The sequence below is a fragment of the Pangasianodon hypophthalmus genome, chromosome 14, assembly GCF_027358585.1.
Source record: "Pangasianodon hypophthalmus isolate fPanHyp1 chromosome 14, fPanHyp1.pri, whole genome shotgun sequence".
Taxonomy (NCBI): domain Eukaryota; kingdom Metazoa; phylum Chordata; class Actinopteri; order Siluriformes; family Pangasiidae; genus Pangasianodon; species Pangasianodon hypophthalmus.
Window position 1 is genome coordinate 12,839,856 of NC_069723.1, and position 12,779 is coordinate 12,852,634.

Here is a 12,779-nt window from a genome sequence, read left to right on the forward strand (position 1 = left end):
TTCTTCCCGTGATCTTCAGGAAATTTGCATGATGCAACTTTCTGCTGGAATATTCCAATATTTCATAAGGGTGAATATGTTCAGGTAGGTTGAGTGGGACTACATTGTACATTTTTAATAAACTATAATGGATGACTCATGGGAAAAGATGTTTCAAGCATGAGATGTTAAACGGATTCACACACTGATGCAAAAATTAAGTATTTTACTGATTATATTTCAAGGTGCTTTAGGGAGGCTTTTATTATATTTTGAGTTATTAATCTAAAATATGTACAAATCTTGTTGTTTAGAACACTACCTATGTTTAAAATGTCTTTTAGCTTTACTTTACATGTATATTTGTAAATGTAATATCAGTGGGACACAAACTACACCCTAATTGTGGAATCACCCTCAAGACTTTATACCTTTTACTAAACTTTTAATTACTACACAAGGTATAAATCCCTTTGCCATGACCCTTGACTTCTTAACTGATGAGCAGTCATGATAATGCCCATAATCAAACTTGGGGGAAAAATAACAGTCTTATACATCGTTCCACTTCCAATTCTATAATGGATTGTAATTTCACCTTGGCACCAGTCGCATGCTAATTCTCACTCAGGTCTCTCTCTCAGATCTGTGTTCTCGCGCCAGGCCAGAGGAGGTTAAAAGTTCCCTCTGGTACAACAGCAGCTCTGGCTCATGATATGGGAACGAGGACACACAAAGCATAAAGAACCGATTGTAGCTGGGCACTGGCTCGGAAAGAACTCTCAGGCCTAATGAAACCAGAGCTAAGCTACAGAAGGACAGAGAAGTCCAGAGCAAACAAAAAGAAAACAGGACAGACAGGAGAGGGAGCTGGAGGGAGGCGGCAGTGATGAGGAGTGGTTTCAGCTTAGACAAATAAAAGCACTTTGTTTACAGACGTGGTCCAAGCTGATTACAATAAACCTGTGACTGAGTATAATCCATCTCATCTAATTAGCCATGGAATAAGCAGGCTTTTTTGCAAAATCATCATGACACACATGGTCATGCAGCTTCTAACTGATAACAAAATGAACATATATAAATAATGAATTCACAGATATAGTATGTTGACATAATTAACATAAATAATGGCATAATAATGATATAAGGAAATGAGAAAACCATTAACTATCCAAAAAAAAAAAAGTCGTTCAGAAAGAGTATATGTTACAGGCTCAAAGCTGACGACTAAATAAGGTATTCATCCATCCATCCTTCCATCCAGTTTTACTGCTTATCCTACGCAGGGTCGCAGGGGAGACTGGAGTCTATCCCAGGGAACTCAGGGTACAAGGTAGGGGACACCCTGGACTCAGTGCCAACCCTTCGCAGGGCACAATCACACACACACACACACTCACACACCCATTCACACACTATAGACAATTGGAAGTCAGCCTACACTGCATGTCTTTGGACTGGAGGAGGAAACCAGAGTACTCGGAGGAAACCCCAGAAGCATGGGGAGAACATGCAAACTCCACACACACACACGGCAGAGGCAGGTTCGAGTGCTAACCACTAAGCCACCGTGCCCCCTACTAAAGTATTATCTTTACATACATATTTGTAATTGCAATGTTATCTAATTATTTAATCTGAATTTCACTATTTTGATGATTTTTGAGGGAACAGGTAGCAATTTCAGAGCTCTCTGCAGCCTCCGATAAAAGACTGACACTTCTACCCCCTCTCTACAAAAGTCCACACCTCTGTTAAATTTATTTTAGTCGTTTTTTGAGGAAAAGGGGAGTCGAGCAGCACTGTTACACCAGGAGATCCAGAGCTAATGCCATGGCCTGAAAACTTAAACTTAAGACTGAAGTGAGGAAACTAGCTAAAAATGTTGGGAATTGTGTTGTGAATTAATGGTTGAAGTTTAAGTAATCGATTTCATTAGCACAAAGAAACAGGACGTAACAGTGACGCAGCTTCAGCTCCAAACACCTACATGCAAGGATTTTTATGGATCTGTAGAGGTGTGAATTCAATGTGTCTTAGGCCTCCTAGTGATTCTTAAAGAAGTGTAAGTGTGTGTGTGTGTGTGTGTGTGTGTATAAGCTGTCATGGAGCAGAAAAAGGGTTCAGGAAGAGCATAGCATCCGAAGAGACAGATTCTGTGACCTTCCTGCCCCATGCCACCTGCTGTCCTCCCAGGAAGCTATCTCTTTGCCTGCAATGGCACTATTAATTGGCCTATACACTCTCTCTCTCTCTCTCTTTCTCTCTCTCTCTCACACACACACACACACACACACACACACAAATACCTTATCCTCATCCTAAGTATCAGCTTATCCTACACCAGTATGGCAAATCTCTGTGTAGGCAGACATTGCAGAGTCATCAAGGGATTGCTACAAAGCAATATACAGCCTTCTCATCTCTGAGAAGTAATTCAGAGAACCCAGACATCTCCCCCCACACACACACACATGCACACACATACACACACACACACACACACACACTTACCCCACCCAACTACCACAGATACCCAAGGATTTCAATTACCACATTTCTAACTTTTTTCACACCAAAGACATCTCTTTTTGCAAGATTAGTTTACTCCCAGTTTAATTGAAGAGACAGTTCATTAACCAAGACATCTTTCTCCAACTTAACAACAAACAGCAACACTAATGTGACACCCATTTACCCAGGAATCAGCCAGTCCATTCCAATAAATTACCTACTCAGTTTGGCAGACAGTGAGACACGGCCTTCAATAACAGACACACATCAGCTAAGACTGAAAATATAGCCTTGTGACCTGAGAAGCAACAGAAATCAGCAAAACACTGTGAAGTTTAATAGAACTCTTTGGCCTAGACAGCGCTAGTTCTCTCAAAAACATCTCCATGAGCCAATTACAAGTGTATATAAAACATCTGCTTAATCCAACTAACACAGCTGATTAAAAAAGACAGGAACTAACTGCTCTTAAATTAAAGAAACCGCAATCCTGTGTCTTTCCGCTGGATGTTACGTGTTGATGTTATGAGTCTAGCAGCTGTATGTGTGATCTCTTACATCTGGGCCAACCACTTTGGCAATTCATCTAGACTTTATATAGAAGCTAAAGCTAAAATCAAAGGCTAACAAATGTTCAGGGACACAAGATTTTCAATCACAAAACTTTCAGATGAAAGGAACAGTTTCCCAATCAGCAAACACAGGATCTTACCTTGCCAAACTGTTCGAAATACTGCTTCACATCTTCGACTACTGTGTTAGCTGATAATCCGCCTACAAATATTTTCTTTGTTCTTGTGACCATCTGGAAAAGAAGAGAGGACAAGAGATTAAGTCCATGTGAAAGCATTTTAGTGCAGACTTCAAAAACAGACAACAAAGAGAGCTGGAGGGCACTCAGAGCCAAAAAGGAGTACAGAAAGGACCGCTTCTGTTGTGCTCCACTGGGAGTATGCAGAGGTGGCACGGTGTGTGATTGGCTGAGGGAGAAATGCACACAGGGACCGGCTAACACCTATCCTGCTATACTTGTTTTCTCTAGTATTACATCCAGATTTAACACTTTTTTTGTTGTACACCTGAGCTGTGAATGTTACTGTTGTGAAAAGAGCATCTTATTGTGCAAAAACTGAGATGGACACATTTTTTATCAGCGAAAGCAACCATTAAAATGCACCAGTGGAGCAGTGAAGTGGTTTGATGGACCTTCAAAGACAAGCTAATGGTGACAAAAAAACAGGTGTTAAAAAGTATTGATTCTTGAAGGTACAACATGAACAATACAAAGAAAATGTGTGGTTACCGATGTCTCACTTAGACAACAGGAACATTTCTCGAAACACAATTAACTCTCTCTGCTGGCGAGACGTATGGCGCAGGGAGCCGCGACTTCTCCCGCAGTACGCTTAATTGTGTTGAGAGTTTGAGTATTGAGATCACATAGCTCACCTCTCACACAGGGCAATGATAACAGCTAACAAAAGAGCTCCTTAGGCAATCATATGGCTCCTTTTGAAGTTTAAATAAACGAGCTATATCCTGCCTTCTGTCTGGTCAGCACTGATATCTGGTGGGCTGGCAAGCGGTGAGGCCGCGGTAGAAATACAAAAGATGTTGAAAACAAAACAGGTTGAGAAGTATAGAGCCATTTATAAACCCAACTCCTATCCATCCTATGCCGTCTTTGGCAACTGAAATGCACACCCTGTGTCCTTGTCTTGGCTGTCCGCCACCCCAACATCTTTCACAGTGTTTTTTACTCTCATCTGCAGCCCTCCATGGCTAATCCATCTGTCTTTCCCCCTGTCGTTTTGTGGAGGCCCAGGCTGCGCGACGTGTCGGGGGGAAGAGCTGCGTTTTTAGTGCTGTCTTTATGTCCTCTGACAGCACTGGCTCGTGGCTGATGGGATTCCTCAAGCCCAGGAACAGCGCAATTACTCTGTCCATTTCTCTTCATGGTGACAAGACAACAGCAGGCCTCTGCGCTTTCTTTCCTCTCCGGGTTCTAGCTGTGCTCCCTGGGGACCAGGCTGCAGCGCTGCCTCGCAAGCACACAATCCTACTGCCGCTCGCTGCTTGCACATTTGCATTCAGACTGCTGGCCAAGATTATGAGCAGCACGATGAAAGCAAGCCAGTCAGCGCTGTAGCCTTTCCGAGATGACATGCTGACATGTAGGGATGCTTGCTGACTCATCAGGTCAGGACAGCGAGCCCTGTCAGCCAGCTGCTATGAAGATCTCGGGTCTGAACTTGGGGTGATGGGCATACCGCACCAATCTAACCTGACATTATTTCCTGCTGAGCACTTCCTTAAAGGAGCTAGATCGAGCGAGGGTGGATACTAGAGGAACCGGACCATCGCATCAGACATGCCCAAACAAGACAAAGCGCACTCGTACATCCTCACATCCCATGCCTCCATTTACAACCGTGGCGTCTCCTTATTTGTGCAAATTTGAAAACACTCTGCCAGCCACAAAAGTGGGTTACCCAGCTGTGACTATACATTGTGGAAGGGCAGACCTGGTCTATGAGCCAGTGAAAGGACATGGAGTGACAGCATGGAGGTGAGAGAAGATTTTAAAACTGTCACTATCTTGGGGCCATAAAAATTCAGCAAAGAACATCTATGAATATGAAAAAAAGAGTGCGCCTGGCACTGGGCTGATATATTAGAATGGTGCTACACTAGAGGTGATAGAGAATAAGCACTGCTTAGAGATATGTATAGATTTATGCAGAGAGGCAGAGTGTGTTGCTCTCAGTCGAGTGCTGCTGACGCTGTTTCAGCCCTGTCATCTTCCCCGAGCAATGCCTGATGCGCCTCGGCATGCCTCGAAAACATTCCGTGCCTTTCCTCCTGTCAGAGTGGCAGCTGCCAGAGAGCCGTCGAGAGCGAGAGAGAGAGAGAGAGAGAGAGAGAGAGAGATTCGCACTGCAGGAAGCTGAAAGGGCTGAGAGAAGTGCACACAAATTTATGGGGGAAAAAAATGAGATCCTCTGAATCAATACCACTGATTTTTTTTTTTTTTTTCAAATGATTCATGGGATGAGTTAAATTCAGCACAACTATTGATAAATTCGTTGTTGTTTTTAAAAGAACTGCATCATCTATCATTTGCTTTTCAGCCTGAGATGCAAATGTCATAAAAGAAAAGGCCAGTTCTTATGTACGTGAGTAAGTTTATTAGTATTTAAGGGTTGTAGGGCACATCATTGCATATATTTATGCATTTATCTGGCTTGTCACATGGACTTTTTCTTCAACTTTTATCTTCAACCGTCTAGCTCTGGTGAGCCTGTGTCCACTGTAGCCTTCGATTCCTGTTCTTGACTGAGACAAGTGGAAGAACCCAAGCCAAGTGGAAGAACCCAGCATGGTATTCTATTCACCTCAGCCCATTCATCTTAAGATTCAAGCATTCTGAGATGCTTTTCTGCTCACCATGGATGTAATGAGTGATTATTTGAGTTACAGCAGCCTTCCCGTCAGCTGAAACCAGTCTGAAGCCATTCTTCTCTGACCTCTCTCATCAACAAGGCGTTTCTGCCACCATTTTGTCTGATCAATCTTCCAGGAGATGAGCAGTTTCTGAAATACTCAAGGTCAGCCTGGCTCCAACAACAATGCAACGGCTGAAGTTACTGAGATCACATTTTTCTGATGTTCGATGTGAAAATTAACTGAAGCTCTTGACATGTACCTGCATGATTTTATGCATTGTGCTGCTGCCACATGATTGGCTGATTGGATAACCGCATGAATGAGTAGGTATAAACGTGTTTCTAATAAAGTGGCTGGTGAGCTGACATACTGTAACAGAAATTCTGTTGCTGTGTAATATTGTTTAAGGAGGTATAATGTGTGTGGTGTGTGACTACAGACTTAAATGCTCTCCCCAAATTTGAAGACGGTTGTTAGAAATGTATTTTCACGTCTGCTTCACACCTTCTTAATTATATAACATGTGTTTTTAGAATTTCTGACACACATATGACTCATTATTTCTTCTTAACTACACAAAGGCAAGTGAGTAAGTTAACGAAGTTAATGAAGATTAACATGTGACCCTGACACATTAGTGAAGATGAATGAGTGAATGAATAAAACCCATAAATATTTAACCCTTAAATACCTTTCTCTTTATGCATACTTTGGGTTGTTAGTGAGCCAGCACTAATAGATAACACTAACTCTTCTACAAACTACTAAACATCCCTTATAAAATGCAGATTGTGCTACAAATTATTTGTGTAATAGAAATTGCTTTTTTTTTTTTTTTTTACAGTCTTCCGTCTTGATCAGTTGTTCAAATCACAAAGATTAGACAATATATGAAAGGCCTAACTTTGGAAAAAAAAAAAAAAAAACATAGTAGAGGGCTGTAATGAGATGAGTTACAACAGATCCAATGTAAATATTTAAGGGTTAATTATGTGCAAAGGACTTAAGGAAACTCAGTGGTAAATAACTGCACTAACTTGAACAAAGACACTAAGTTAAAATGCAGCCAGGTTCCATCTTTAAAGCTGTCAGAGCCTGGTACTGCAGAATCTGTAGAAACAGCTGGGATGAGGTTAAAATGCCAGCAGTGACAAGTTGTAGTTGAGACAAGGGCTTCTTGAGAAATCAACTGGCCAAGTGGCTCCATATATATATATATATATATATATATATATATATATATATATATATATATATATATATATATATATCTTTCACACCTATTAATACATTTGATTTGCAGAGCTTTTGGTTTAGTTGCTAATTGGTTTGGTTTCACATTCCACATCATAAACCGTTTCAATTAATCAATCAATCAATTCTTTCATTCATAGCTCAGAAATAAAGCGATGGAAAGGGTAAACAAAACCTCTGCTAAGAATAGAAATCATAAAAATCATTTGAGCATGAAGAACAAAGCCAGCACTGAACAAATGATTGAAACAGATAATTATATAAACAACTAGTATAAAACATTCTGTGTATCACATCCAGCTTTTATTTCCCCTTTTTGTTGATCTGTCCAAATGTCTAGAACACATTGTATTTCTGCAGGGCCACATCTCTGGCTCCATCTCTGCTCAGTTTGTGCATCGCAAGTCAGTTTAGCAGCTCGCATCTACAAAAAAAAAAAAAAATGCTTCCCACAACCCAAAGCACACATCATATTTGGTTCATTTCCTGCAGCTGGATCACTTTCAGACTGCAACTGAACAGTGCTAGAGTTCACTTGGAACCGGATCGAGATCACTTCACTCAGACGGTCCTGGAGAGGTTGTTTTGGTCTGTGTGATTGCTGTGTTCTCATCTGCCTAAATAAACCACACCGAGGGTGAAACACATCAAGGTTCCATTCAAATAGACTAAACACCCTTAGTCATACAATAAGGAAAATATCCACCAACTACGATTAGATTTGGCTGGGGGAAAAACAGAAAAGATCTTTTTTAAAAAACCGTGGTTTTATTCTACACAACAGGAAGTATGTTTGTGCCTGTAACATCTGTGCTCTTCAAACCCCAAGTGGGCCGTGCACCATGCTCCACAGAGACTTCCCCTGGCCAAGAGAGGATCTTTTTCGGCTTCGCGTAACAGAAGTGGAGAGGTAGATGGTACAAGTGACAGCAAAGTTTATTTATCTGAGCCACAATAAAATGAATCGAGACGTATCCTGCAGCTCAAATTGAAGGAATGTGATACGAGTGACAATTTAATATTGCATCTCCTCTCCTTTGGGCACAAATAGATCTAATTAAGATCTTTCATTAGATGCGCTGCCGCCAAACCCGCCCTGAAAACATGGATCCTTATCAGAGCACAGGACAATCGCTGGGATGAAGACACACCAAATCAAGTTATACACCAGCACAGACAGAGAGAGAGAGAGAGAGAGAGAGAGAGAGAGACACAGAGGGAGTGAGAGAAAGGGAAGGAAAGAGCAGTTTGACAGATGACAGAATGAAGGTTACTTAGAGTTTAACAAAGAACAGAAGTCCTGTTCTCATCTAAACACCTGACGAGCGTCATGTAGAGTGCTGCCTCTCCATCTTCTCTCTTCTGCTAAGCGAGCGGTAAAGAGGCATGCACTGTTATATTTATGTTTACTCTGTCTTCCTGATTAACTGCATTGCGGCCTCTCAGTACTGATTGCGGTTGACTAACATTGGTCCTTTCCCTAAAATAAGCCCATAAGCCTGAGACAAGAGATGCTCTTGTGATCTGACGTGGAGGCTTTTTTTAATCAGAGTCCTCTCTATCCGCCATTTTCCTGGCTTGATGTCCCCTGATTAGAGTGAGATAATGAGCCTCCACTCCATCCTCCTGCCTCACACCCCCCATCTCCCTCCAAGGCCTCTTCATCATCTCAAATCACATATTCAACTGCTGATTGCCGGCTTCTTGTACCTTCGCTTGAATCACACACTACGGGTGACCAGGCATAGAAAAGACAGCAGTCAGGAACAGTGACTACCACGCTGAGAATTCAGACTGTATTTTGTTTTGTCCCTATGTCACTTGTTTGACTGACAGCATCTACTTCACTCTCCACTTTCGCCACTGCCTAAATTTCGCCCACCGAGCTCCAATTTGTACACATTTTTGAAATTGGGAATTTTAATGCTGACATTCGAATGTGCTAGGCCAAACAGGCTGGCGCCTCCTCGGCTGCAGCTAACCCTGATTGACAGGCGAGGTGGCGGTCTAACCGAGAGCTCAGATTAACTGATTAGTAACAATGGCTAAACCGCTGGATTTGCATGCTACGTTGCCACCCTTCCCTCTTGCCCCCTCTCCATATCAGCCTTCTATCTGTGCCATTCCTCCAAGTACGCAGCTTTATTTGATCCACTGTAATTGCGTCTTATCTATACCCGTCTCTAAGGTGTGCAAACAGGAGCTTATTCATGAGCTGCAGGTTTGCACTTACCTCATCAAATAGAATATAATAACGAAATAATCAAATGCAAGAAATGTGGAGTAGTGTGTAAGGGTAAAAACAAGCAAACGAAACAGGTCCAATCCTCATTATGCTGAGTATTTATAGAATGCTAATTTATAACCGCAATACTATTACACTGAGTACATGATTAAAGAAAAGAAGCTTAGAGAGAATGATAGGCGACAGGCCAAACAGGTCTGGAGCTAGCTTATAGCAAGTATAGCCACAAGCACAGGAGACGCATGCTGCCAGGAAACAGGTTAAAAGGACATTTTCTTGGCCCCTTGTACACGTAAATGAGTCTCTGGCTTCCTCAATGGAAGATTCTTTAGAAGCCACTTAGCTCAGCCCCAGGCAGTTAAAACTCAAGTGTCAGACAGGTGTCCAATTATCTCCATTCATTCTGGCTAAGGATGTAAATGTTAGCCTTTTAAAAACCTCATCTGTAGAGTTATTCTAACACATTACTAAAATGGCTTAAAGATGAATATATAAAAAAAGTGAAACTCTTCAACAGCTCATAATAGCACTAATAAGGTGATAAGTTATACCATAGTGCTGTTGAATGCTCGATTCCAATTTGTCAGAAGGTGTTGATTCATTTTCTATAACATCTTAGTTTCAGCTGCTAGGTTTATATTAATGCGCTCACTCTAACACTAACGATAATGTTATTGATTCTATAGTAATAACTTACGCAGGTCCTTGTATGGCGGACGCTCCGTATAAATACTTTTTTTTTTAAAAAAGTGTTGATATGTTCAGGTTTTCTGCAAGAAGGTATTTATTTAGCATCTTTAGAAGGACATTCTGTAGCAATGAATATGAAAATATGATGTGTCCTTCTTTAATTAAGAATAAAATAAAACATCTGAAAAAATAATCATCTGCAAATCGCTGTGGTATAAGAGGAATAAAACACGTGCATAACGAGCTGCTATAGGAAAATAATCTACATGGGTGTAGTAATGGTCTCTGGTTATTTTCCTAACAGCACACCTTGTCGTCTTTTATTTTCTTACTTATTCCTTCTAGCAGCTGTTGCTCCTAACAGAAATTAAAGTGTACGTGTGAACTTCATATGCTTTGGTCAGTGAACATGTGGTGTCTGTAAAGAGAGACACATTAGGTACCGTAATGCATGTACAGTTCTCACTGATTTTCATGTAAAATGTCTCTATCATAATAACTGAAGGTACTTTCAAAGAAACGTTATGTGTTTTCAGTGCACAGAAATCATTTCCAGAGCAGTATAGTAGTGATCTACACCAGCACCAAAAGCACTGGCCTGTAAGTGCAATAACAATACAAGGTCCAGTTGTGATACGGACCTTTTGATTGTTGTGCGAACACAAAAATCTAATTTCGTGTGAAAAAAACAAAGTTGATTTAAGAAAAGAAAATGTTCTGCATTCTAAACGGCAGTAAACAACAAGAAACTACAACCTGATTTTAATCCACTTACACATGTGGCTTGAATCCAGATTTCTAGACGACTTATTCAGTTTCATTTTTTGGCATTCAGTGTGGAACACTTCTCGACAGAAATTTATTAATGAAATATGTGAATTCCTGAATGAAACCCAGCATGAATGCAGATAAGGCGAGGAGAGTATCTAGGTTTTCACTAAAGATGGTCAAAAGCGTGGTTTGACATTGCCACGTCACCTAGCTAACTAGCTGTCTTATGCCTGCCCTGCACTACACAGTGTAAGGTATACCTGCTCCATTACTATAACAACCCATGTGAATATGCAAACAAATGTGAACCTACCATATCACATCACTCTTTGCAATGCACTGAGTCTAAAAATCAGACCTAAGACACAAAGGATTTCCTAGCTTGGATACATAGCCAACTGTACATAATGAGAACGGTCAGCTTTTTTTTTAACTGGCTCCTTTCTCACAATCACACCTCCCTCGACAAGGCGTGCCAATAATAGCAGCAAAAGCTACGCATCTGGCGTTTTTTCAGCCGACCTCTAGAGCAGATCATCTGTTTTAAGAAGGTTTGTGCTGCTGACTTGTTCATTTTGGATGCGCATGCACATGCCATTGCTGAATTTGAAAATGTCTGTTCACCCCAATGACAGATAGAAGTCATTTACATGAAATGTGAACTATCAAGGCAGAAAGATAGAAGCCAAAAGTCTGAATTAAGCGATAAGGCTTCTAAAATAAATGCAACCATGGCGTCTTGGTGTCGGGTGATTGGCAGGAGCTGGGTCAGTCAACCTGATAAGTATGTCAGATTTATGGCCTATTCTGACCCCAGAGCACACAACAACGACGTAATCATTACACACAGACGTAAAACACCGAACGAATGTCAAGGGTCATACACGGATCAGCTTTTAGTGTGCCGTGTATAAAAAGAGTCAATCTTTTATTGAATATATGCTGAAACCACTCATGACATCATGCTGTATGTGGAAAAAAACCCAGTCTATCTTGAAAAGCCTATTCTCACAAAAAAGATGTTTCTTATAAGCAGCCTGTAATGCTTTTAAGGCTTTATACGCTCATACGCCTTGAGATGAGAACGTCGCTTATAGCTCTAGACTAGAAACACAGCTCTGAAATGACTTCTAGGTTTTATCTATAGCTTGCATGTCTGCCCAGAAAAGAACCACTACAATAACAAATTGAAGCTCACGTAGCTTGTCTTCTCAATATTGCACCACCCAATGCCAATATTCGCGCCTGACAAACTGTAGCAATACCTCCTCCATGGCTTTATCTTAATGATCTGATGTACTGTACATTTCAACCAAGAGTCGATAGATTATTGTACAGTTATGAAGATGGATGACAGCTGCTCATAGTTCCTTATAGGGCCCAGGAGATGGCTAGGCTGATACACCTCCTGCTTTCCATCCAGTGGGCACACACTGCATCTCAATGAGCACTCAGCCTTGATAAACAGTCTGCAGAAAGGAAAAATATTTCCACATTAAGGGTGAGGAATAAAAAAAAAAAAAACGAATGAGGAAAAAATGAGAACCTGCTCCTCAAAGCTATTCTGAAAAATTAATATGCTAATTAAGTGCTTGCTCGAGGCGAAATCTTGGAAACTTTAGCAGGGGAGTTATAAGCACTTAACAAATTACTTACACCATTACGCTGGAAGCCGTATACATTTTTAAAGTGACTATATTTTTCTGCTCGCCTTTCATTCTTTACAACAGTCCTTGCTATTTGTGAGCAATATCCTCCCCTGTTGCCATTTAAGAGCTAAAATGGATATCAAACTTCAACGGTCTTCTCTGAAATATTGAACGGGGATCGAGCCGAGGAATTTATCAGCGCACGCCATCGTTTTGGAGCCGACTAC

General features: G+C 41.1%; 1 protein-coding gene across 12 annotated transcripts in view; it reads right to left on the reverse strand.

Annotated features, from left to right (window-relative positions):
- msi2b (musashi RNA-binding protein 2b) overlaps positions 1–12,779 on the reverse strand; it is a 231,529-nt gene that overhangs the window by 173,872 nt on the left and 44,878 nt on the right. For 11 of the 12 annotated variants that reach the window (XM_053239630.1, XM_053239635.1, XM_053239637.1 and 8 more), the window contains exon 6: positions 3,209–3,301. The exons of the other annotated variant lie outside the window; for it this stretch is intronic. In XM_053239630.1, the coding sequence (XP_053095605.1) occupies positions 3,209–3,301 (93 nt within the window). The remainder of the gene's footprint in view (positions 1–3,208; positions 3,302–12,779) is intronic. 12 annotated transcript variants of the gene reach the window in all.